Below are 24268 nucleotides of genomic sequence, written 5' to 3'. Positions count from 1 at the left end.
GTGTGTGTGTGTGTGTGTGTTCTATTTAGAGCCACCTGTTGATTTTTCATGGGCTGAATGTAGATGTGGGAACACAAATGTAGATGAACCCCCCCAAAAAGTAGGGACTTGATCAGTCACTTACTCTGAATGCATTCAGTTTTAGAACTCATTTCTTTCGACTGGATTTGTGACTAAGTTGGGGCTCCAAGTTTCCCACTGTTGCTGCCCCACAGAGATAGTCCCCGTGGAGAGCCAAGGTCGAACACAGTCTGTGGATCTTACCCCCTGCCGCCACGGGTGGCGCTCTAACGTCACTTCAGAGGGCTGAGTCCCCACAGATGGTCAAGGCAGCCTGGTCCAGTGAGCCACATCTGGGTGTCCCCTGGTCAGTCAGGGCTGCATGGGTTTCCTGTATTTGGGAACCAAATGAAAATCGCCCATTCTTTTTAGAATAATAGGTATATATATATATGATTAAGTGGATCTGCCTAATAACCAAGCAACCTTCAGAAAGAGAGAGAGTGAGAGTGTGTGCTTATGTGTTTGTGTATCTTTTTATGTAGCTGCTTGGGTTTGGGATTTCCATTTATTTGGGATTTTTTTTTTTTAAATGGTTGTTTGAGTTTTTTAAAAAGATACATATAAAGCCATACCATGCTGCTTGCAGCTCTGTGGTGGAGTGTCAGGAGAACTAGGAGGTCTTGCTCTGAATCTTAAGCAGATTGAGGTCCTTTTCTGGGATTCAGTTTCTTCATCTGAAACACAAGCATGTCGGAGCTCTAAGGTTCCAAACCTCCAACCCTAAAATGCCTTCCTAGTTCTTTCTTTGGTTTGGGATCTCTGAGCCTGGCCTCCTCACTCTCGTTCTCCCCAGTAATTAGCCTCCTTCTACCATGCCCAGGATCTGAACAAACTGAGATAAGAAGTAAACGAGACAAACGGAGGCCAAGAGGTTGCCTTTATTACGGTAGAGGCCAGGTGGGGTGTGGCTTTGGTCTTGTAGCCAAGAGTCTGGGTCATTGAACCCCAGGGTCAGGCAGCCTTTGCCCACCAGGCTGGACCAGGGCAACCTCCCTACACCCCAGGAGGAGAGTTGCCCGCCCCCTGAGCCTAGCTTCCTTCCAAGAGGAACAAAGATGGAACGGAGCCAAACCAGTCCAATTATTTATCCCAGTTCCCAGGAACAGAATGGGTAAAGGGGCGGAGATGACCAGGACTGTACTTAGGGAAAATCCCTCCTCTTAGAAGCCCAGAGGGAGGAAAAGCTTTCTCCTGTTCCACTCTGTTGTCTATACGGTTGTTGTGAAGAGCGTAAGGCCACACAGAGTTATGTGTGCAGTATGTCTGTGTGAGGGACTGGGGTGTATCTGTGCATGGGGGCTGGGGGACGTGCAGATTCTAAAACCCACTCCTTTGCTCCCTAACAGATACGGCCCAGAAAGGCCACGGTCTCGCAGTCCGATGAGCCGGTCACTATCCCCGAGGTCCCACACTCCGAGCTTCACCTCCTGCAGCTCTTCCCACAGCCCTCTGGGCCCCACCCGGGCCGACTGGGGCAACAGCCGGGACTCGTGGGAGCACTCGCCCTATGCCAGGAGGGAGGAGGAGCGAGACCCGGGCCCCTGGAGGGAGAACGGGGAGGACAAGAGGGACAGGGCAGACACGTGGCCACATGATCGCAAACACTACCCCTGGCAACTGGAAAAAGCCGAGTTAGAGGAGCGGCTCGAGGGAAGGATGGGCCACCGAGAGAAGCACCTGAGGCCTGGGTCCCCCCCGCTGCTCCACTCTGCATCGGGCTACAAAAGCCGAGAAGACGGCTACTACCGGAAGGAGCCCAAAGGCAAATCGGACAAGTATGGAAAGCAGCAGCAGGATGCTCCTGGGAGGTCCAGGAGGAAAGAGGAGGCCAGACTGCGGGACAGCAGACACCCCCACCCCGAGGACTCAGGCAAGGAAGACGGGCTGGAGCCGAAGGTCACTAGCGTCCCTGAGAGCACCAAGTCTAAGCAGAGTGAGAAAAACAGAACCAAGAGACCCGACAGAGACCAAGGAGGAGCTGATGACAGAAAAGAAAGGATGGCGGGGAACGAGGTAATGACGCAATCTCTTCCCCAGGTAAGGAGAGGCAGGTTCCCGAGCAGGGCAGTATTAATATAATGATGATGCGCTTTTACTGAATGAATGAAACACTGAAAGTTGACTCCGTGCCAGGCACTGGACTAAACACCTTATCTCAATCAAGGTATTTAATCTTCACAGCAACCGTATGAGGTAATATTGGTACTAATACTACTATGGCTATAGATGAGGGAACTGAGGCACAGAGAGCCCAAGTTAGTTGCCCAAGGACACACAGTCCAGAAACAGCAGAGCGATGGGGCTCCAAATCCCTCGGCACGCTGCTGCCTTTGCTGGAAGTTAGGCAGCGATGTGATGCAAAGGCCTTCTGGGGTCCTGTGTGTGTCCAGGGCAGAGGGGCCCCACGGTGTTTGCACCCACAGACTCTGCCCAGGGAGATGAGATCTTTGGTCTGATCCATCCTTTCTCCTGCCAAAAGCATCTGCCAACCCTGGAGTTTGATGAGAGGTGGTAAAGAGAAGCAGCCCCCACCCTCTAACGTACCCTGGGTGTCCAGGGCTTGGTGTGGTGCTCTGGACACTGTCCAGAGCTTTACTTCCACTGTAATAAAAGTGCTCGGCAGTTGGCTGGTACCTTTCATCCACGCGTCGGAAAGGGCTTATAATGTACTGCATAACTTCAGTTCACACGGTGGGTCGTGAGGACTCTGGGTACAAAATTCACACTCTCACTGGGCTTACACTTCCTTCTGGCCCAAACCACCTCCATTTAAGTAGAAGCGGGATAGTGGAGGTTGGGGAGCGGGGTGGGTCTGCATAAAGAACCCAATTTTAAAAATCCTACATGTGTATCTCCTAGTCTGACCCAGGACTTGGTGACAGGGACTAAGTCGAAATAAGAGCCCAATTCTCAACTCCATGGACACTGAAGAGTCACCCTTTTGTCCACTACTGCATTTACTCTTGTATGCACTTTGCTATTTGGCCAGGCAGTGTGTTAGGCACAGCGTGGGGGGGTGGGGGGGTGGGGTGGGGTCCAGAGGTGAATGGGACAGGGTCCATGCTGTGGTGGAGACCCAGGTCTAATGGTGGAAGGAGAGCTACAAAATGATTGACATTCAGTGGGGCCCATGCTGGAGCAGAGTAGTGGATGAGCTGCTCCGGGGGCCTTCCCTCTGTGCAAGGAGAGGGGGAAGCTTCACAGAGGAGGTGACGTGTGAGCTGGGCATTGAAAGTGGGGGGAAAAAGCCATCTGGGAAGCAGCGAGGGCAAAAGCGAGAAGGGAAGACTGTTTTCAAGAACTTGCAAATAGGGGCGCCTGGGTGGCTCAGTCGTTAAGCGTCTGCCTTCGTCTCGGGTCATGATCCCAGGGTCCTGGGATCAAGCCCCACATTGGGCTCCCTGATCAGCAGGAAGCCTGCTTCTCCCTCTGCCACTCCCCCTGCTTGTGTTCTCTCTCTCGCTGTGTCTTTCTCTGTCAAATAAATGAATAAAATCTTAAAAAAAAAAAAAAGAACCTGCAAATACTCGGTGTGGCAGCATCTTTAGGGCATATTAAAGAATAACGTTTTTAAAAAGTAAAATCATGGCTCTCATGCAAACAGAAAATGAATACATGTCAAAGATGTTATTTAACTCATGAATTAATGAGGGAGCCAGGAAGACGTAAACGCTGGTCTAGAGGAGAATCCAGAGAGCAGGCAACATGGAGAGGCGATCAGGAACGCGGAAGTGAATTTGCTAACAGATCGAAAACTGGCCTCTTCCAAAGTGGCATCTCCACCAGATAAAATTCCTTTGCATCTCTATGAACGAGAATCATTTGCACTACCCTCGGTCTTCTGCAGTTTACAGGGTTGTAAATAGTTCAGCTCATGATAACGAAAAGTGCAGACTCTGTGGGACCAGACCTCCTGGAGGGGTGTGCTAGACAACGAACTGCCCAGCGTTCCATGGAAAGAACACCCTGTAGTCTTTTTGCCCATTCTCAAAGTCTGCCACAGTTTCTCCTGACTGGAATAGCAGGGGGAGCATTAGGGACCTGGGTGGGCCCAGGAAGACCCTCGTGTGCCTCGCTGAGGACTTGAACTGGATCCCGAGGACCTGTGAACCAGAGGATGTTTTTAAGAAGCATGTCTATGCTTGGAGGGATCTAAGGGGCTAATGATGGGTCAGTGCCCATCCTCTCAAGAAGAGGCTCAGAGGGGCAGAGAGCAACAACCCCTTGGGCAGGGGCTCCAGCCTGGACCTCATACACATGCCACCAGCCTAGAACCCTGTGTCCCCATGGCAAAGGGGTGGAGCTGCCCCCTCCCAATCCTACCCATACTTCTGCTATTCCTCTTCAGTAAGCTTACTGCTCCTACTGTTTTACCCACTTGCTTTTATCGGTTTGCCCTTTTAAGGTGACACATACTGTGGGTCATCCCAGAGCCCTGATGCAAAAAAAGATGCCCAGAAAGCCCCATGGGCTTCCCCAAATTCTGTCTCTCTGGCTGGTTCTGCCTCTAATAGCCCTAGAGTGGGGTCAGTAGGGACTTGTTGGGGTCCCCAATGGATTGTTTCTGTGTGGTTTCGGAGCCAGGAAGCCCAAAACCAGTTGGTGGAATATCAGCAGAACAAAGTCTTCCTCACTGATGTCAAACTGTATATCACAATCTTGAGAACAACCCCAACCCCCCAGGGCTGCCCCAGGAGTCAGATGAGTTCAGTGACTGAACTTGGAGCTGGAAGGCAGCAGGGCTGAGGACGGTGTCCTTGCCTTTTTCCTAATACACTGGGCACCTCCCACCACAGGGCCTTTACATGTGTTCACCTGCCTAGGCGCCCCGCCCTGCTGAAGTCTGCCTGTCTCCCTCCTCCCCTCCTTTGTGTTTACTTGTTGTCATGCTCACCCCAAGTATATTCCTGGCCAGAAATACCTCTACATAAAACCACAATGTCCCAACCTGCTTCCCTTCCTTCTCTGCTTACCTTTCCTGGTCCAAGCTATCCCTTGATGTCTGTCTTTATTTAGTGTCTATCTCTTCCACCCCCCAGAGGTAACCTCCACAAGGGCAGGAATTTTTGTCTGCAGTGCTCACTAGATCAGGGCTTGACACAGAGCAGGTGTTCAGTAAGTATTTGTTGAAGGAAGAAAGGAATGACTGCACCTGGACCCTGGAGATAGGCCAGGCTTCTGAGAACCAGGTCACACCCTGTTCTGCTCTGCCTCAGTTTTCTCATTTGTGAAATGAGTGTGATCACAAGGCTGTGGTAGGACTTTAATGAGCTTGTGCTCATTTGAAATTTCTAAGATCTCTGGAGAAAGTGCCTGTGCTGGAGAAGCTAGTGTGTGTGCTGCTCAGTGTTGGTGGGTGGCCAGGTCCACACATGGGGCCCAGCCTTGACCACAAGACCACAGAAAGAAGGAGAGAAATCAAGTCGCTGAGTACGGTGAACATGGGAAAGAAGGGTGATCAAGGGTTACAGACCCAGGTGCTTGGAGAAGGGAAGCCAGGCAGGGGATATAGACCAGATACTAGGAGTGAAGCCAACGTGGAGAGAAGGGGCCATGGCAGACCAAGGAGGAGGTACCTGTCAGGGGCAGTTAGCCACTGCTCAGCTCCGTTTCATGGCTGCCATTCCAGACTGCATGCCCTGTGCTGTGAGAGCCCCCACTTTTTGAGGAGCAGCACCAAAGTCCAGATATCTGTGAAATTTCCCACATTTTAGAAACTGTATAGGCCAAAACATGTCTGTGGGCCAGATGGAGCCCAGGGGTCCCTAGAATGCAGCCCCCAGTATAAACAATCCATAGGAGGGAGAAATAGAAAAACTATTTATGCTTAGTTCGGAGCCTAGACAGAGACCCAAGCATGCCAGAGGCAGGTGTGAGCTAGTTAACGCTCCACCCCCTCCTTAAAGCCTTCAGGTCTCCATTCTTCTATTGACTGATGTCCACAGAGCACCTAGTACTGGGACTACAGTTCTGAGTGAAGGCTGAAATGACCCCTGATCTCATGAAGCTCATGGTTTAGTGGAAAGACATACTAATCAATTGCTCATATGAGTAGAAGAGCATGCGTGTTGAGTGCTAAGAAGGCGATGGAGGTCTACAGTGCTGTTAATGCCTGTGATGAATCAGAGGCTTCCCTGGGTTAGGATGGGACTGTTGAGATTTGAAGGAATGGTAGGTTTCACTGAGTGAAAAAGAAGACCAGATAGAACAACATGTGCAAAGGCCCTGTGGCTGAAGGCCAGTGTTGCTGGAACAGAGACACCCAGGGTTAGAATGGTGGGAGGTATGTCTGGTTTGTCAACAGGGTCATATCATGCAAGGCCTTGTAGGCAGGTTACAGATTTTTGTCTTCATCCCAAGTGCAAGGGGGAGCAAATGAAATATTTAAGCAAGAAGGTGCAGTGAGGTTATGATAGTTTTTGCATTTTGGAGTGATCATTCTTGATTGCCTTGGGGAGAATAGACTTGGGAGGAGTCCACAGAGCAGAAGGGGGAGAACAGTTAGGAGGTGTTTATCAGTAGCCCTAGCCCTGTGGAGGCAGAGCTCTGCTTGCAACAGTTAAGACCTAATATCTTCCTCTGTGAGCTGGTGTGGACAGCTGGGTGCATTGGTTGCATTTGTTGGTTTCCCTTAAGCTGCTACTCTCACATGATCCCAGGGCACAGGGTGCACTGAAGGCACTGCTCCGTTTCCTTCGTCTGCAGGGAGGAAGCACCGGGATCCTACTGGCAAGATGCTTCCCGCCAGCCATGCTGTCCCTGCCTCTCCCAGTTTGGACTTGGGGGGTTGGGGGGGCAGGGGGTGGTGGTTCCTCTATTGTGTTAACCTAGGAGTGTGGCTGTAGGAATTGCTTGGGGAGGGTAAGGATTACTTACTTGGACAAGGGAGGGCCATAGATAGTTTATTCAGGGAGATAAAATAAAGAAAGAGGTCTGTTGGTAGACGCTATGGATTCTGATGGCTAAAAAGGCATTTGGAGCTGCTTTGCACTTGGGTTAGCTTAGAAGACTAGAGCAGAGCTTACAGTGCAATCTTCTGCTCCAAATGCCAGGAAGAGCAAGGACATAAGGATTTCAACTCTCTTCCCCTGTCTGGTAAATAACTGGTTAAACCAGTCAGCCCTGAGCTCCTGCCCCAGCTGGCTCCTTGTCAACTCAAGAGGGGTGTGTCTGCTCATAAGAAATCAGAACTAGAGTCATTTACTTAGAGCCAACCTCACCCAAAATTGTTGAGAGAATGCAATGTGCCCTTGAGAAACTCCAGAAAGAGTCATTGATTTGGTGGCCAAAGTTGAAGTCATGGGAGAATATCCTCCCAAAACTTCTAAAATGGGGGTTGGCAAACTTTTTCTACAAAACACCAGACAGTAGATATTTTAGGCTATGTGGGCCAAGAAGCCAAAGTGAAGATAGTGGGTACTTATGTAGTCATTTAAAATGCAACTATTTAAAATTTGAAAAGCCTTGTTAATTCACAGATTATGTAAAAAGGGGCACTGGTTCAGATTGGCTTGAGGATGATAGATTGCTGACCCCAGTTCTCAGGCTGCTCAGAGACCCTGATTTCCCAAACCAAACACCTGCTTTCAGTTGTTCAATTTCTCAGACATGAGCACTAACTCTCATGAGGGACTGAATTTGCGGGAGGGAATAGAAGGAAGGAAGAAGGGAAGGGGGTTGTTAATTTGGGCGATAGCTCTAGGTCAGAGAGAGGACGAAAAAGGGGTGAGGGGGGCACTGGTTGACTAACAACCCACTTCCTACACATAAGTGGCCTGGATGTGATTTTTATGGCCAAAACAGATCTTTTGGGGAGATGTCACCACGATGGTTGTCAACCCCCGGGCCAGTTTACCCTTGGTCCCTTTACTCACCCTCCCTGCCTGTAGGTTTCACAACTGCAAAAACACCCAGTTTGCCAGAGATTTCTGCCCCACTAAAGATATCAGTCCAACCACTGAGACATTTCCGTGCCTCCACTTGTCTGTGTGACCTTGAGCAAGTTACTTAACCTCTCTGATCCTTCATTTCCTCATCTATAAAAGGCAAGGCACCTGCCTCCGAGGGGTTTGGTGAGGATCAAGGAAATGTGCCTGTGAGACACACCTGATGACTGTTAGCTGCATTGTTTTCTCTCTTGGCACTCCCTCTCTCCTCTGCCCCTGCTCACCCCTCTGTTGATTTGGTTTGTTCTGTTCTTTTTTGGTAAGGCTGGAAAAGAAGAGCAGGAGGGCATGGAAGAAAGCACCTCATCAGCGACCAGGCAGGAGAAAGAAACAGAGTCCTCAGATGCAGAAGACACAAGGACAAAGAAGGTAAATTTGGTCCCAGGTGCTGGCAGGACCACCACATCTGCATGACGGCCCGTGGGCACCGCGTCTCAGGCATCCCCATCCTGCCATGGGATGCCCCACTCGCTGCATGGGCTGTGTCCAAGACCCCACCTGGGCTGCCACGAATGAAGCCAGCACTTCTTGGAAGAATGGTTTTGCCTGGGATCTCTGCAGTCTTTATTAAGGAGATCTTTACTGCATGCCTGGGCTCTGCCTCAGTCTCCAGCACCTTGGCAGCACTCATAAGAGAAAACATGTGCCCAAAAAAGACTCAGGCTTCAGAGCCAGCCTCCCAGAATAGTTCCCTTGGGAGGGGCTGGGGGAAGAGGGGAGCTTCGGATGCTCAAGCTAGGGCCCTGACCTCAGCATGCCCAGACCCTGGGATTAAAAAAACATCTACTGCGCTTGTAAAGATTATTTTACTTAATTAAAATTTAAATATCCAGTTATAGTGCTGTGGCTGCCTCAGCAAAAAGAAACGTGTTTGGAACGCGGCCAGCTTTGTGCCTTTCTGGTCAGGAGAGGTGGAGAGATGAGTATTGCTGGCGAGGAGGCTGATCTCCGAAATCTGGCTCCTGGGGACATGACAGAATTTCAGGAGGGGCCAAGTGTGAGCCATGGCTATGAAAGTTGCACCCTTGTGGGAAAGGGAGCTTGGGGGACTTTTGAGGGGGACTTGGCTACAGTTCCATTTAGTGATGGCCTTCATGCAAGGAAATAGCTCCAGCCAGTTGATTTATTTAGAGTTTATAACTTTATCATTCATTCATTCGAAAACTTTATTGAGCACCTATTATACACCAGGGTTTGAAATTCTTTGTGCCATTTTTAAACGTGGTAGATTCAGCATTAAGGGCTGATTCTAAACGCTGTTTTTGAGCCTCATCCTAGGGATGAATCAGCGATGTGGGACTTGAGTGGTTTACAGCTCCTGATTACCCAGTAAGTGTTCCCAGGCAGAAGCCCGAGTGCTCAGGATCTTTCTGATTAGAGGGGCCCAGTGGTCAAGGTTCGCGCCCTCTGGTTGAATACCAAGACCTGCTCCTCCGTCACTCTCTGACCTTTCTTCTGCGTGTTTGTTCAGGAGCAAGAGTGGGAGAGTGGAAGTGAGGCCGAAGGGGAGAGCTGGTACCCCACCAACATGGAGGAGCTTGTTACGGTGGACGAGGTTGGTGAGGAGGAAGATTTTATTATGGAACCAGACATCCCAGAACTGGAAGAAATTGTGCCCATTGACCAGAAGGGCAAAATCTGCCCAGAAATATGTCCCTGTGTGATGACCACCTTAGACCTGGACGTAGCCAAGGATTTCACCAACGAGGGAGGGAAGCCCGTAGGGAACGGGGCCACGGAAATCAGCCTCAAGACACCCAAAGACCTGCCTTCTGCCCCCACGAGCTGTCCCAGTGACATGGACGTGGAAATGCCTGGCCTAAATCTGGACACTGAGCGGAAGCCAGCTGAACGTAAGACAGGCCGCTCACTGGAGGGTTCAGATTGCTACGAGGAGCGGGCAGAGGGAGGGGAGCGTTCCGATGTGCGTCTGGCCCCTCCACTCCAGCAAATGTCTTCCCCCGAGCCAGCAGAGGAGGGGGCCCGGCAGCCTAGCCCACCTCTCGATGACTGCAAGGCCAGGGGGACCCCTGAAGACGGGGCTTGTGAAGGCAGCCCCCTGGAGGGGAAAGCCAGCCCTCGCACCGACACCAGCCTCCAAAGCCAGGCTTGCCAAGGAATGTCGACCCAGGGTAACTACCTCCCTTTTCTCCCGTGCGGTTGGGTTGATGGGACCACTGCTCACCTAGGGAGGTGTGCGGGCACGTGCAGGCTGGAACGAACATGAGCAAGGTTTCAACCAGCATTCAAGCTGGTTCAGAAAGCCAGCTTCCAAAGGCCTGGTTAAACGGTTAGCGCTTCTCGGCAAATGGTGTGAAGGAAATCAGATAGGAGGCCACATGTTTTCTGAGAAGCAAACTCAGACAGGATAGACTTCTCTGAGTTTACGGGAGCCCAGATAGACCCTGACAACTAAAATCAGCGAAAGCTTTGAATCATCAGGCCAAGGGGCTCTGGTTCCTTGGATCAGCAGACGGCCTCTCAGGCCTGCCCAAGGGCGGACCACCCGGGCTGTTACTCCTGTGAAGCCCGGGGGAGGGGGCAGGAGAGCAGGAAGTGAGAAAGGAGCACTGAGCGGGCAGAGGGTGGGACGGGGGCGGGGGGGGGGCTCCCGGGGGGTATGGCCCATTCCCCTGGCTCCCGGTGCAGACCCCCTCAGTCTCCACGGCCTGACGGGGAGGCGAGGCCTGTCCCAGGCTGTCCTCCGCCTCCGCTGCAGGTGATGCTGTGGGTGCCCGGCGCTATGCCATCATGAGAGACAGAGTTTAAAATAGGCTAAGCCCTGTCTTCTCTGCCAAGTGGGAACAAAGATCCGGCAAGGGCTACGGTGCGGGGAGGAGGAGCCCTCAGCCTTCTCCGCGGGAAAGTAACTAGCGCTTCCTTCCCCAGAGGGCCTGCAGCACGTTGAAGGTGGCAGGGAGGGGGACCAGAGTCGGGGACAGAAACCGTGGAGTAGAGGCTTGAAAAGAAACCCTCCGCCCCGTGCCCTGTGGCTGGCACGAGCCTGGCGGCTGCTGGACACTCAGGCTCTCCTGCATGGCGGGCTGACCTGAGCTGTTTTTCACCTGCGAGTCTCCATGGAAACTGCCCTGAGCACCTGCCTGGTTGCCGGAGCAACGCGGAGGCCTGGGCTGGGTCTCCGGAAGGCAGGACTGGAGAAGGAGCAAAACGTTCACCGTGCCCCGATTGAACCCCTTTATTTTGCCGTATAGGTCTCAACAAGTACTGGTGTTCATGGCTGACTTGCTTACCCAGTGTTTGGAGCTCGTATTTAATAACACCGCTCGACAAGCTTGGGGTGAACGTGGCATTGTCTTTTGCGCCAACCTCTGCGCCTAGACACGTCAGCACGATGTTTGGCCGCCGGTCATCCTCCTGCCTGCGGAGAGGGAGTGATTTCTGAGTTGGGGGGCAAGGCGGGGATCATGCCAACCGAAGGAGGCGGCAGCCCATCCCCCACGGACCCAAGGCGCGGAGTTGCCGAGCGTTCGTGTGTGTGGGGGCATCCTTTTGGCAGGGGAACAAACTCTCAATTACAGCGTTTGGGCTCTAATTAGCAGTCCTCGCCCTCGCTTCATGTTATTAAGCAGTGCGAGGGACCATGCCTGATCACACAGTGCAAGAATAGGATGGCAGAGAGTCTTTGAAGTACATTGTGCTTCCTTAGTTCTCTACCTTGGCCCATGTTTTGCAGACAACCCCAAGTACGTGGAAATGAAATCTCTGGACGTGAGGTCACCAGAATACACCGAAGTGGAGCTGAAACAGCCCCTCTCTTTGCCTTCCTGGGAACCAGAGGATGTGTTCAGTGAACTTAGCATTCCTCTAGGTAGGTGAAGTACACAGTCCTTCCTGAGCATTCAGCTCCAGGAAATGATAGCGCCATGGTAACATCTAAGAGGTCCCGAGGGCTTTTTTGTCATTTTGTTGTTGTGTTTAACGTCGGATGTAATAACCGGGATAGGTATGGTGCGTATCTTGAAGGTTTCTTGCAATTTCAGTCTCCCGATAGTAGAGCTGATACCTCATGGCGTCAGGCCCTGAACAGGACTGCCCTGGGAGCCAGAGCAAAGAGAAACTCGCTTTCCCTGTTCGGGAATGCTTTATTCCTGACCACACAGCCTTTATTCAGGCAGAGATCAGAGGCCCCAGTGGCCGCCCAAAGTCAACAGAAATGAACTTCTTCTGCTCCTGGCTTCCCTACCCTCCTTGCCCCAGCCCTTCCCAAGACAATGCTACATTTTTTTCCTCTTTGAAGGACCAGCTTCTCTGAGGCAATGATGCTGAAGAGACTGCATCTGGGGAGACACTCTATATTTGGTAGAGGGAGCATTGAACAGAGAGAGACCGGGGCCCCTTTCCTTCCTGTTTCACTTATTGGATGACTGACTGCATGACCTCAGACAAGTCGTACCCAGGAATGTATTTTGGTTTTTATTTTTTCCAGTCACTACAAGTCCTTTATTAACAAGTCAATAAAGAGAGAGAGGGAGAGAGAGATGTAAAAATACTTTTCTCGGAGGCCCTGGGAATGGAAGGTACTGTCAGAACCCACCTGGCCAGAGAAGGCAGCCCAGCCAGAGGCAGAATGGAGATTGGGGGTCCAGGGGTGCGGCTGGTGGGAGGCACTGAGAAGGAGGTGGCTCAGGCTTTGGGCAGGGAGTGTGCAAATGCAGAGGCCACAGTGGGGTTCCTGAGCCTTAGTTTTTTTCACCTGTAATATGGAATTGAATCAGATCAATTCCATAGTGGAATTTGCAATAGCGGAAGTGGTGGGGGGTGCAGGAAGGGAGGTTAATAATAGAATCACCTAGGACACATTTATAAGGGGGGAGTTAACTAGAACCTTAGGGTAAGGAGTGAAGTTACTTCAATAAAGTACCCTGAGAGCTTCTGATAACCACCGCTAACCCGGTGACTCCCACTCCACGTCGTCCTTGAGTCTTTGCATTGACTCTGAGAGGTTGGAAAGCAATGAGACGAAGGAGTAGTAACAGCCACTAGAGAGAGAGCTTAGGAAGGTGTCATTTGGGAAAGCGTCCCAAGGAAGCACGAGAAAGACGGGTTATGTGAGGACTGATGACCACACGTCTGCTTACTCAGGGAGGGGCTGGTCAATATGGAGGCTCACCCTTTCCATCAGGTTTCTCTTTTTCTTTTCATCTCCTTTTAAACATTTCTTACTGTTTCTGCCCTCCAAATGTTCCATTTTCATAGAGTACCCATTTTTACTGAGCAGCACTTTCTAGACAACATGGCACCATGCAGGGCACTCAGGGGCGGTTGAGAAATGTAACACAAGTCTCTTGGCATCCAAGAACTTGGAATCTGTGCGACCCACACAAGCAAAAATTAAGAATAAGTTCTGCCACCTTGTCATCTGTGTCTTTTTAAAAATTGTTTTTCATTCCAAAAAGTGTGATAGATTATTATGACAAGTGTAAAAAATAAGAGCCACGTAAAGTCAATGTTAAATGTTGTTATCTCTTCACTCCAGTTTCTCCCCAGCTCCAGAGGTAGTCACGATCATACCCACAGAGACTAGGTCACACCATACACAGAATGTTCTACAATTTGCTTTTTTAACTTAACAGTGGGAGTCAGAGACCTTTTCACGTCAGTACACAGACAATGCATTCTTCTTAACCATTGCAAATATTGCACCCTAAAAGATGTACCATAAATTACTTATCCATTTCTCTACTGGTGAACATTTAGCATGTTTTCAGTTTTACCCCATTATTAAAATGCTGTAAGAGTTAAGCTTTTATGTTTATGTCACTTACCATGCAAGCACCATTTCTAGTGCTTACTTCATTATTTAACTCTCTCAAAACACCTATGAGGTAGATAATATTTTTATCCTTATTTTATAAGTTAGAAATCTGAGATGCAGGGTTACAAAGCTGATGATTTGCAAAGACTGGAGTCAGGATTCAAATCCCAGTAATTTGACTCATAGGACCATGCTTCCTCTATGCTCTGCTGCCTTCCAAACATGCCGTCACCTTTGTGTGCATGCCAGGGTTTCTGCAGGACAGCGTCCTAGACTGGGAGCGGGGAGTGGGGGCTGTGGTGTGATGTATATTCGCAGTTCATCTTTTCATAATTGCTGCTAAATTGCACTCCAAAAAGATTATACCAGTTTTCCCTGCCGGAGTGAGAATTCTCATTCTCTGTTTCCTTACCAACTTTGGACGTCATCAGTTTTGAATCTTTACCAACCTGTTAGGAAAATGGTATCTCATTCTGCTTTTTAAAAACAGTTCTAATGAAGTATAATTGATGTTAAAGAAGTGCACATGTTTAAAGTGTATGGTTGATCAATTTGGACATATGTGTACACCTGGGAGACTAATTACCACAGTAACATAGTGAACGTATTCACCACCTCCCAAGTTTCCTGATGCTCCTTTGTCATTCCTCCCTCCCCACACCTCGGTCCCCAGGGAACCATTGATCTGCTTTCTGTCACTAAACATGAGTTTGAATCCAAAGGGAATCATCTGGAATATAGGGTTTTTGCCTGACTTCTTTCACTCAGCATAATTATTTTGAGCCCTTGATGGGCATTTGGGTTGTTTCCAGTTTGGGGCTGTAACAGATTGTGCTTTTGTATTGCATGTAGTCTTCGATGAGCTTTGAGACCCATTATCTTATTGATCTTAGGGGGTGGGGGTATGGCACCATTCTCCACATTTGACAGGAGAGGAAACAAGTGCAGATGCTTACCCAAGGTCACACAGCAAGGTCAGGTCAGAGCTCCGGGTTTCCAATCTGAGACCACTCTGCCCTCCTGTCCCTCTAGTTCAGGAAGCACAGTGTAGGAAAGGCAATTTTTGCGCAGCGGTTAAGAGCACAGACTGTGGAATCTGATTCCCCAGGTTTATGTCTCAGCTGGCTAGGGGACAAAGAGCGACCCTTTTCAGCTCTCCTCATTGATTTATTGACTTTCTTCATCAATAACTAAGGGTAGTAATAGAAGCCTACCATGCATAGTTAGTTTGAGGAGGAAATGAGTGAATACGTGTAACGTCTGAGTGTTTTCCAGGAGGAGGGTTCTCTGTTGTTACTACTCGTTCATGAAGTAATTATTGAGCCCTACTCTTTCCTCTCACTGGGGCTGCATGCCCCTTATGCTCCAGAATCCAGCACTCCCGCAGGGACTTCTAGGGAGGGAGGGAACAGCCTTCGGGCTTTGTCCTTGTGGAGAGCAGGGAGGCAAATGGGGAATGCCAAGGATTCAGAGTAAAGGGAGGTGAGGTCCCAGTGCTCGGGGAATGGGGTGGACATGGGGTGGGGGGAGCGGAGAGAGGGCACGGCCCCATGGGTTTGAGGCCAGCTCTGAGTGACCCCAGCCAGCCTGAGCCTGCCAAGGTCTGCGCTTCCAGAACCAAAGGGCATTGCCTACAAAACGCAAGCTCCCCCTCCACGCATCACAGGATTTGCCAGGATGATGTAGTTATAATTACCCGGCCCAGGAGCTATTATTAGAAAGCAAATACAGCTTTAATTGTCATGCTTAATAGAGGCTGAAAAATGGGAGGACCGAGTGGCTCCAGATGGGTTGGGGCAGTGAGAGTTTTCTTCAGTTCTGGCCCTCCCATTCCAGAGGCATCCTGAGGTGGTGTTGGCATGTGGTGCCCATGGCCACTCCCAGTTACTGGGGGGGGGGTTGCCAGGCGTTTGGGGATCCTCCTCAGACTTCTCCTTCCTCAGTGCTTTTAAGTACCTGGTACCGCTTCACGGCTGGACGTCAGGCGGGGGCAGGGAAGAGTTGCTGCCCACCTTCGGGGCCCGGGTTAGGGGGCAGGAAGGCCTCTGTGGAGAACTGTTTAACCCACGGCAGGAAATGAATATTTTTTGAGCACCAGGCAAAATGATAACACCGTTTGTGGGAGTATTATTTCTATTTTATAGATGAGGAGACTAATCTCAGAGAGTTTAAATAACGTACCCACGGTCACACAGTGTACGTAAAAGAGCTAGATCTTTCGGACTCTAAATTCCATTTTCTGTCCACTATACTGTGGCTTCCAAGCCTTTTTTTTTGCAGGGGGGGCAGTGGAAGTCGTTGTTCCAGTGAAACCTCACCCAGAACCCCTCACATGGCCGCTGTGCCGCTTGGGTCGAAAGGGCCCACAGCTCAGGCCCTGCTTTACGCTCTGTGGTGGCTTCTGAGGCAGCGGTGCCCCTTCTTGGGGACCCAGGACATGGGCTGGAAGGCCTCTTGGAAAACCTGGAGGATGCTGGAGGCCTTACCAGGGCCCTGCCGTGAAACCCCAAGGTTTCTTTGCTGGGACCACCCACGGGCCCTCCTGCAGGGTCGGGGGCAGGATAGAGGGAGCGGCTCTGATCACAGGCTGTGTCTGCTCCCTGTGGCCTCCGGGTGGTGGTCTCCTTCCCCAGTGGCCTTTATCTTGTCTTGTGTGGACATCTCCCTACAGAGCAGGCTGGGGAGAACTGTTCTGTGGGAACAGAGGACCAAGGCATGCCTTGCTTACGGCTCCTCTGCTGCGGGCCTGTGAGTGAGGTGGAGGGACCAGCCGGCCACCCACAGGCAGAGCAGGGCCAACTTTTCGGTCCTTTGCCGTGGGGGTGGGAGGAAGGTGAGGAGGGCAAGGGCACAGACTCTTTCTGGGCAGCAGGCCCAAGAGAGGCCCCCTCCCTTCTGGGGGCTGCTGTGGGCAGGGCAGCGAGCTGCGTGGCAGTTAGAGAAAACTGGCTGAGGAGGCTGCCAAAACCAGGCCCAAACCACAGAGGAGCAATCAGTCAAAGCAGGCCTTGGGCAGGCCTCCCAGGCTCCCGCCTCCGTCCAGGCTGGCTGCTGCACACTGATAAGTGGCTCTTTTGAAATGAAAAAAAAAGTTGTAATTACCAGTCTAAGCGGCCGCTCAATGGCAGGGTCTCTGTCCCACAGGACACGGCAGGAGGAAAGTGAAGGAAGCCCAGGCTTGTGGTCCCACGCAGCGCCTTGATGGAGCCCTGGGCGGTCTCCCTCTCTGCCAGAAGCGGCCGCAGTCCCCCTGGAGGGCGGCCCCCCTGCCCTGGGCCCCCCTCCACCCGCTGCGGCCTCCCCGGCCCCCCGCAGGGCCACGGGCTCTAAGCAGGTGGGCAGCAGACCAGCCAAGTGCGGGCGTGCACACGCCAGCCCCCCAGCCTGAGAGCAGGAACCGCCGGCCCCGTTCCCGCAGTTCCCTAAGGGGTCCTGCTTCTCACGGCCCTGATGCCCTGCTCTTCTGCTGACAGTTCCGACTCCCCCCAGCTTCCCACAGGTTCTTACTGGAGTCTGGTCTGTGCCCTCTCAGACCTGCGCTCCTTCCACTCTGCCAACCATGGCTTCAAGAGGAGAACGGTGACCCCAAACACCTTGGCGACGGCTGGAGCAGCCACCGTGCCTTTGAAGATGCATCTTCTGGGCTGTGACACCGTCACTTCTCTCGCCATCGGGCCACCGTTTCCTTTCCTCAAAATCAGAAGGCAGCCCAGAATCCTTTGACTTCTATTTAGCAAATCCCATAAGTAAAATGCTATCGCTGGGTGGTTCAGATGTAAACACTGGACGATGGGAAGATGTTTATGATACACGATTACATGAAAAAGAGAGGAGACAGAACTATACTTAGGGTATAATGAAAACTGCCCCCTAACCGAAAAAAAGCTCTACATAGAGATAGTATGGAAGAAAATGTTTTGATTGGAATGACTCTAAGTGATTTTTCCTCACTTTTGTGTATTTTTAAAGTTTTCTTTAATGAGTATAATTCTAAAACAAACAAAAATGACAGCATCCTTCCCAAGTCCTGGCCCTAACAGCTACAGAGAGGGGTACAGCGTGGAGAAACGAAACGCTTCCTCCTCGTTTCCCTAGAAGCAGGCTGATAACAGGAGGGTCCGGGCCCCATTCCCAGGAACAGCTGCAGAGCAGAGAATTGTGAAGCACTCCCTCACAACCACCTGGGAATGGAGTCGGCCCTGTTCTCAGGCTTGTTTTGCAGATGAGGAAACTAGGCTTGGAGAAGCTCCATAACCAGCCAGAGTCAACAGCAAGCGAGGGATGGAGCTCAGTGCTCCCATTTCCACCCGCCAGCTGGCAGGACCACAGGGGCCTCATGTGGTCTTCCTAAGTCCTGCCTGTCCGTCCCCCATCCTCCTGCAGGGGTGGAGTTCGTGGTGCCCAGGACTGGGTTTTACTGCAAGCTGTGCGGGCTGTTCTACACGAGCGAGGAGATGGCGAAGATAAACCACTGTCGCAGTGCTGTCCACTACAGGAACTTACAGGTAAGGGAGCCTTCCTTGCCCAGGACCGGGGGGCTCCCCAGTCGATGTCCTTCCACCACGTGGAGAACAGCTCTTTCCCCTGGCCCGTCTCCCCCAGGCTGCTGCTCCATGTGCTGGCGCCTTCCCTGTGCTCTCAGGACATCTGTCTCCCCTGGAGTACTTACAGCATTCTGTTGGGGGCGGGTTTTGGGGTATCTGCTTCTCCCCCTGGTCTGAGTAACTCGAGTTAGGGATCACCCGGCCCATGCTTGAGGCTGACCCCTTTTCACAAGACCTGGATATTCTAGATGCAGGCATTTCTCTGTTTCTGTTCCCCCATGCTGTTCCCCTGTTTGCTGCAATAAAAATCACCATTATGTTCTATTCAAATGTTCATCTGCCACTGCAACTATTTATCAGAGGCATGCTATGTACCAGACGCTGTTCTAGGTCTGGAGATAAAACAACAAAACCACACACACACACACACACACACACAGGGGCGCCTGGGTGGCTCAGTCAGTTAAGTGTCTGCCTTCAGCCCAGGTCGTGATCTCAGGGTCCTGGGATCGAGCCCTGCGTCAGGTTCCCCGCTTGGCAGGGAGTCTGCTTCTCCCTCTGCTTCTTCCTCTGCTCCTGCTCTCTCTCTCCCTTTTTCTCAAATAAATAAAACTTAAAAAAATTATAAACACACACGCAAGCAAAAGACAAAAACCCCTGCCCTCTTGGAGCTTCCATCCGAGTGTAGGAGATAAGCAATAAAATAAGTTTTATGGTATAGTAACAGGGGACATATAAAACATACTACTGTGTTTCATCCAATCTGAGGTCCCAGCCGTTATAAGACACACTACCACTTTTTGGATACCAAGAGGAAAAAAATTGTTGTAAAGTAAATGGTGAGACTCCATCAATTGTAAAATGCGTCTCAGTTTCAGAGATGTTAACGTGTGGGGGAAGAAAACCTCATCTTAGAATCAATGAAAGACAGTAGTAAGTTCTGTAATATATACCTAACTGACATGCAGCATGTTGCAACTTCGGGTGTGGGGGGGATCTTCGGGACCTTAATAGAAAGCATGGTATATCAGATGCCAGGGATAAGTATTCCAAGGCACCTTATGTTTTTACTACAAGGAGCCAGACTAGTTTTTTGGCACATGAGGCCTCACCTAGGGCAGACCCTCGTGGTGGCAGCATGTCCTAATGCCAGAGCAGACATTGCTGTTAAATTGTTAGAGTGGCTGATCGAGGATTTTTCAGCCAGAGGTGTGAAATAGAATCACCGGGACAGTGTTTTGAAAGTATACATATACATACATATATATATATATATATATATACACACACACACACATACTAGGTGAGCTAGTCAGTAGAATGGGGGGAGGTGATCCAGGAATACATAATTTGAGAAAGTTCTCCATATGATTCCAATGTGCATCCCTAGTTAAGAGACTCAGATATGGGCCAACTCTTGTTTTTTGTTGAGGATATTGAGGCCCAGAGAAGCTATGTGATTTGTCCAAGGCCATGCAGGTGGTGAGTTACCAGGCCCGGAAACAGATTGCCTGATTCTTAATCACTTGCCCTTTTTTAGCCTGTTAAGCTGATCTTGCAAATCAAGACCCATAATGGCATGGCCTGTGTCACCATCTGCAAGGGATTGTCATTGGCTATGCCTGGACTCATGTCATTTAAGCCTCTTGATTTCCCTCTGCAAGCAGCTGCTCTGTGACCAAGGAAGCTGTGGGGCCTGGGGCCCAAGTCCTGGCCTCTCCTGGGGGAGCGCAGTGAAGGCCTGACTTGACCAGACCAAGCATCCAGACTGGGCTCTACAGAGCCAGCGGAGGGTGTCCGTCTACCCTAAAGACATCATCATCCCCCACCCCAACAAGATAAAACCTATAGAATGGCAGCATCGGAGATCATCTAGTCCTGATTTTCCCCAACTGTGGTCCTCATACCAGCTGGCATTTTTAAACATGCAGCTTCCTGGACCCACCCTACACCCGCTATTCATTCTCTCCAGGGCTGGGCCTGAAGATCCTCATTTAAAAAAATAGCAGGTTCTGATACCTCAGTGTGCGAGCTCTTGATCTCATGTGGTATTCTCGGCTGGATTGTGTAGTTCTCAAGGAGACCACGCAACTCAAGATCACTCAAGAAGTTAGGATGAGTCCAGACTTGCCAGGGCCTCTGATTCTAAATCCTGTATTTTTTTTTCCAGGACAGTGGACTACACTGTGTTCTGGGCCTATGGGCCAACCCCCCAGGCAGACTCACCTCCCCAGAGCAGGCCAGAGCCATTCCCGTGGTCCCCAGGCACGTCAGGGCCAGACATGGGCTAAGCCTTTCAGGCCTGCCAACTGCAGTTCAGGTTTCTCTGGCACACCTGTTGGGGAGCTGGGGGCCTCCACCGCGGGCTTCTCAGATAAGGTTTCTGTCAGTGGCCTTGACAGAATGTCTCTTGTCCACACAGCCTCACGCACCCCACACTACCCCACGTTACATGTGTGAAAAGTGAAGAATTCAAACCTGAGCAGCAGGTGTTGGTTCACACCTAAGTCAGGCAACTTGTAAACTTAGCACCACCGGCAGGCCTGGAGGTGGGGGTGAGGGATTGCTCTTTGAGGCGGGGAGCAGGTGGAAGGAGCCTCCTTTCTCCCTGTGCAGCTTCTGCTGGGCCCCCACTGCTGGTCATAACCCGAAGAGAACCCATCCAGAGTGACCCAAAACAACGAGGGGAGTCAGATAGGTCAGATAGGAAAACTAGATGCCTCCCTGGCTCCAGGTCCAGAGAGGAGTGAGCCCACATTTCCCTTCCTGGGGTGAGGTGGAGAACAAACCGGGCCCTCCCTCAGCAGCCTGGCCCGCAGGGACCCACGGTCGGTCTGCCGCTCTCCGCATCAGGCTCACCCACCTCTCAGAGCCAACCGGTTTCTTCTAGAGAGAGCAGGTCATCTTACAGGCATCACCTCGTCTGACCCTCAGAATCGCCCTGGGAGGAGGAAGGCACCGTTTCTCCCGTTTACCAGATTAGGAGTCAGAGGCAGAGAGAAGACGAGTACTTTCCCAGAGTCAGAAGGCTGATGCCCCTCACGATAAAGGACAACATGACGGGGTACTTGTCCTGAGCCAGGCGCTGAGTGCTTACCGTACCACCCGTGGACCTCACAGCCACCTTACAGCGGTAGTTGCTGTTGTTAACCACACTGCATGGATGTCAGAGAGCCTGGGTGGCTTGCCTGCCGAGAGCTAGGATCTGAACCCGCGTCATCTGGCAGCAGAGCCCACACATGTGACCACTTGCCCACTGACTCCTAATCCAGTGCTCTTTGCACTGCCCCCTGCTGCCTGGGCGATCAGAGGAGCCCGCTGGGGCCCGTTACGTCTCACTGCACGGAATCTAGAATCCCAGGGGCGGCCTGCCGTGTGGCCGGGGGCCGGTGGTGATAGCAGCGAGTGTCCGGGGGCGGTATGAGGCAGCCCCCCGCTACAGAACAGGAATCCAGCGACAGACCTCCGGGCTCTCGGCCTGCCTTCTGCCCGCCAGGAAACAGGTGGTTACAAGAGGCGGCAGCCGGCTTTGGCAATCCGCGTAGGACAGTGCTGCTCTCCCCCCGTAGGTCGGCCGGTCCCCCTGGCCTCTGGTCCCCCCTGCCTGTCACGCGCAGACATGCCCCTGGGCGCTGAGGCTCTTCTGGAAAACAAGTGGAGTCATTGTGAGCATTCAATGAGTTTCTATAAGGAAAGAGAAGAGCGCTTGCACAGGATAAGGGCCTTGGAAGTGGTCCCGTTGTTAGGATCTGTGTTTTCGAGGACAGCCCTGCGGTACTTGTAAACTAACAGAGAGAGAGGAGGGAGCTGAGCGTGGGTCCTGTAGCCCCAGAAGGACTGGGGGGGGAGGGTTGGGAGGGGGTCCCACACCCTGGGAGACATGATGCGAGAAGGGGCCCAGGTACATCCTGCCCTCCCGTCCCCTCCCCTGTCCCGCCAGGTCACCACTGACCCTGTCCCTTCCCTTTGTCCCTCTCTCGCCACCGCAGAAGTACTTGTCCCAGCTGGCCGAGGAGGGCCTGAAGGAGACCGAGGGGGCCGGCAGCCCCAGGCCTGAGGAGGGCGGAATCGTGCCGCACTTTGAGAGGAAGAAGCCTTGACGCTGCGGGAAGCCGGGAGCCGAGGTGGGGCCTTCCTGACCTCGGTGACGGAAGCTAAAGCCAGAGAGGAAGGAAAACCAGGCCAGCCATGTTGCCTCGGCTCGTCCTCGGAGACTCGTGAAAATGCCCTTGAAGTGTCTCCGCAGTGAAGCTGTCACCTGATGTGTCCAGCGGCTGAGGGTCACCCTCTCTCCCCCGACCTCCCTGATTCTTGTTTCCTTCAATTTGCTTCTCTCTTCTTCCCCCTCCCTCCCTCTCTCTCACCTTCTGTGCCAAGGGTCATTTATTTTTCATAAAATCCAACTTCTCAGGGATTTTCAGTGTTCAAATTCTTGATGGGACAGGACAGGTCAGGCCAAGGAAGAGCTCTCACGGAAACTCCCTGGTCAAGACCCACTTTGGGGGGCCTGGAGTGTTTTCTGTGCCTGGCGTCCTGAGCCGGGGGAGTTGTCGGGTCATGCAGGCCTGGAGGGGGGGCCCCCTAGACCAGCAGTTGGCAGAAGCTGGGAGTTCCTCCAGCGGGACCATCTTTTTGAAAAGCCCCCGTTTTTAATAACTCTTTCAACCTCTCAGTTCCTCTAGAAGTCCACCAGATTCATGCCTTAACATAAAAGCAATGAATTTCACCGAGGAGGAAAAGAGCTCTTCATTTTGGAAGCTCTATTAAGTCCTCCCCGCCCCCCAAACTTATTTCCATCCTCAGGATTTCAGGAGGTGCCAAGCTTTGTTCTGTCCTGGACAATGAATTTGGTATAGATTCACTTCAATTAAAAATGAAAACAGTAGTGTCTTCTCCCTTCCGCCAAAACAATAGTTGGTACGGGCTTGGGTCGAACGCTGGCTTCCCAGCCCCATGTGGCACTGGCTCAAGGGACCCGAAAACACGGCATCTGTCCTCGACTTGCTCCTGGTGCCTGTGCTCTGGGCTCCAGCAGCCTCTCAGTGGGGTGGTTTTTAAAACGGTCTCTCAGTGGAGAGAGAAACTAAGGAAAGAGCAAGGCTGCAGGAGTGAGGAGCAGCATTTGAGGATTGCCAGGAATTGGTAGGTGGGCAGGAGGTCGAGGGCATTTCAGAGGACCCCTGTGTGCACACTTGGGTGTTGAATGTCATGAAGAACAGAACTCTTCTTCCCGTAGGGTTTGCTGGTACTGGAGGTGAGTGCCTTCAGGCCCCAGACTAGAGAGTCTGATGTTCCACGGGAGCGTTTGGGACAGAGGTGCTGGGGGGACAGGAGGCTTGCTCACAGCCCCGAGGAAGACCTCAAGAAGGTCAGAGGGGAGCCTTGTGCTGTTTCCACAAGCTGAGCTACTTCCCTGGCTCAGCCCTGGGAAGATGGTTCCTGTGTTTCTATTCCTGACCGCAGATAGATAGACTAGGAAGGGATTGTTTGTTTTATATTATTTTTTGCATTTTTTATAGTAGATCAGATTTTTTTTTGTGGTAGATATGTATACTGCACATTCTGTCCTCTGCACCAATGGCAGAAGAATAGAGAAATTATCTGAGTTCGACACTGACATTTTATCAGTGAATCTGAGGCACAGAGAAGGAAGAAGTGTAGGACATAAAATGATCCTGTGTAAACCTCGGGCACATGGTTACTGGTGAGGAGAGAGTTGCAGGGAACCTGCGAAAGAGAACAGAGAAGGCCAGCACCGGAGGCCAATCAGCCAGCCTGGGCTCGCGCCGTCAGGGGCTGGAGGAAGCGGGAAGCCTGACCGCGGCGTGACGCCATCCGGGGGCCTCGGAAAGGTTGGTGTCTCAAGGAGAGTGGGCTCTGAAGATGGCAGCTCAGCTCAAGCTGCCTCCACAGGTTTTTACCTGGTGTTCTGGAGAGCG

The 24268-nt window shown here is 51.7% G+C and overlaps 1 protein-coding gene across 1 annotated transcript in view; it reads left to right on the top strand.

Moving 5' to 3' along the window:
* The window catches only part of RBM20 (RNA binding motif protein 20), a 178110-nt gene extending 155369 nt beyond the window's left edge, over positions 1 to 22741 (top strand). Inside the window, exons 9-14 of the mRNA XM_078076844.1 lie at positions 1410 to 2076; positions 8274 to 8378; positions 9481 to 10141; positions 11704 to 11838; positions 18169 to 18290; positions 22319 to 22741. Of these exons, the coding sequence (XP_077932970.1) occupies positions 1410 to 2076; positions 8274 to 8378; positions 9481 to 10141; positions 11704 to 11838; positions 18169 to 18290; positions 22319 to 22429 (1801 nt within the window). The 3' untranslated portion in view covers positions 22430 to 22741. The remainder of the gene's footprint in view (positions 1 to 1409; positions 2077 to 8273; positions 8379 to 9480; positions 10142 to 11703; positions 11839 to 18168; positions 18291 to 22318) is intronic.
* Positions 22742 to 24268: the final 1527 nt, after the last annotated feature.

Source organism: Halichoerus grypus, chromosome 7 (assembly GCF_964656455.1).
Source record: "Halichoerus grypus chromosome 7, mHalGry1.hap1.1, whole genome shotgun sequence".
Taxonomy (NCBI): Eukaryota; Metazoa; Chordata; class Mammalia; order Carnivora; family Phocidae; genus Halichoerus; species Halichoerus grypus.
This window is presented reverse-complemented; position numbering and strand designations above follow the sequence as displayed.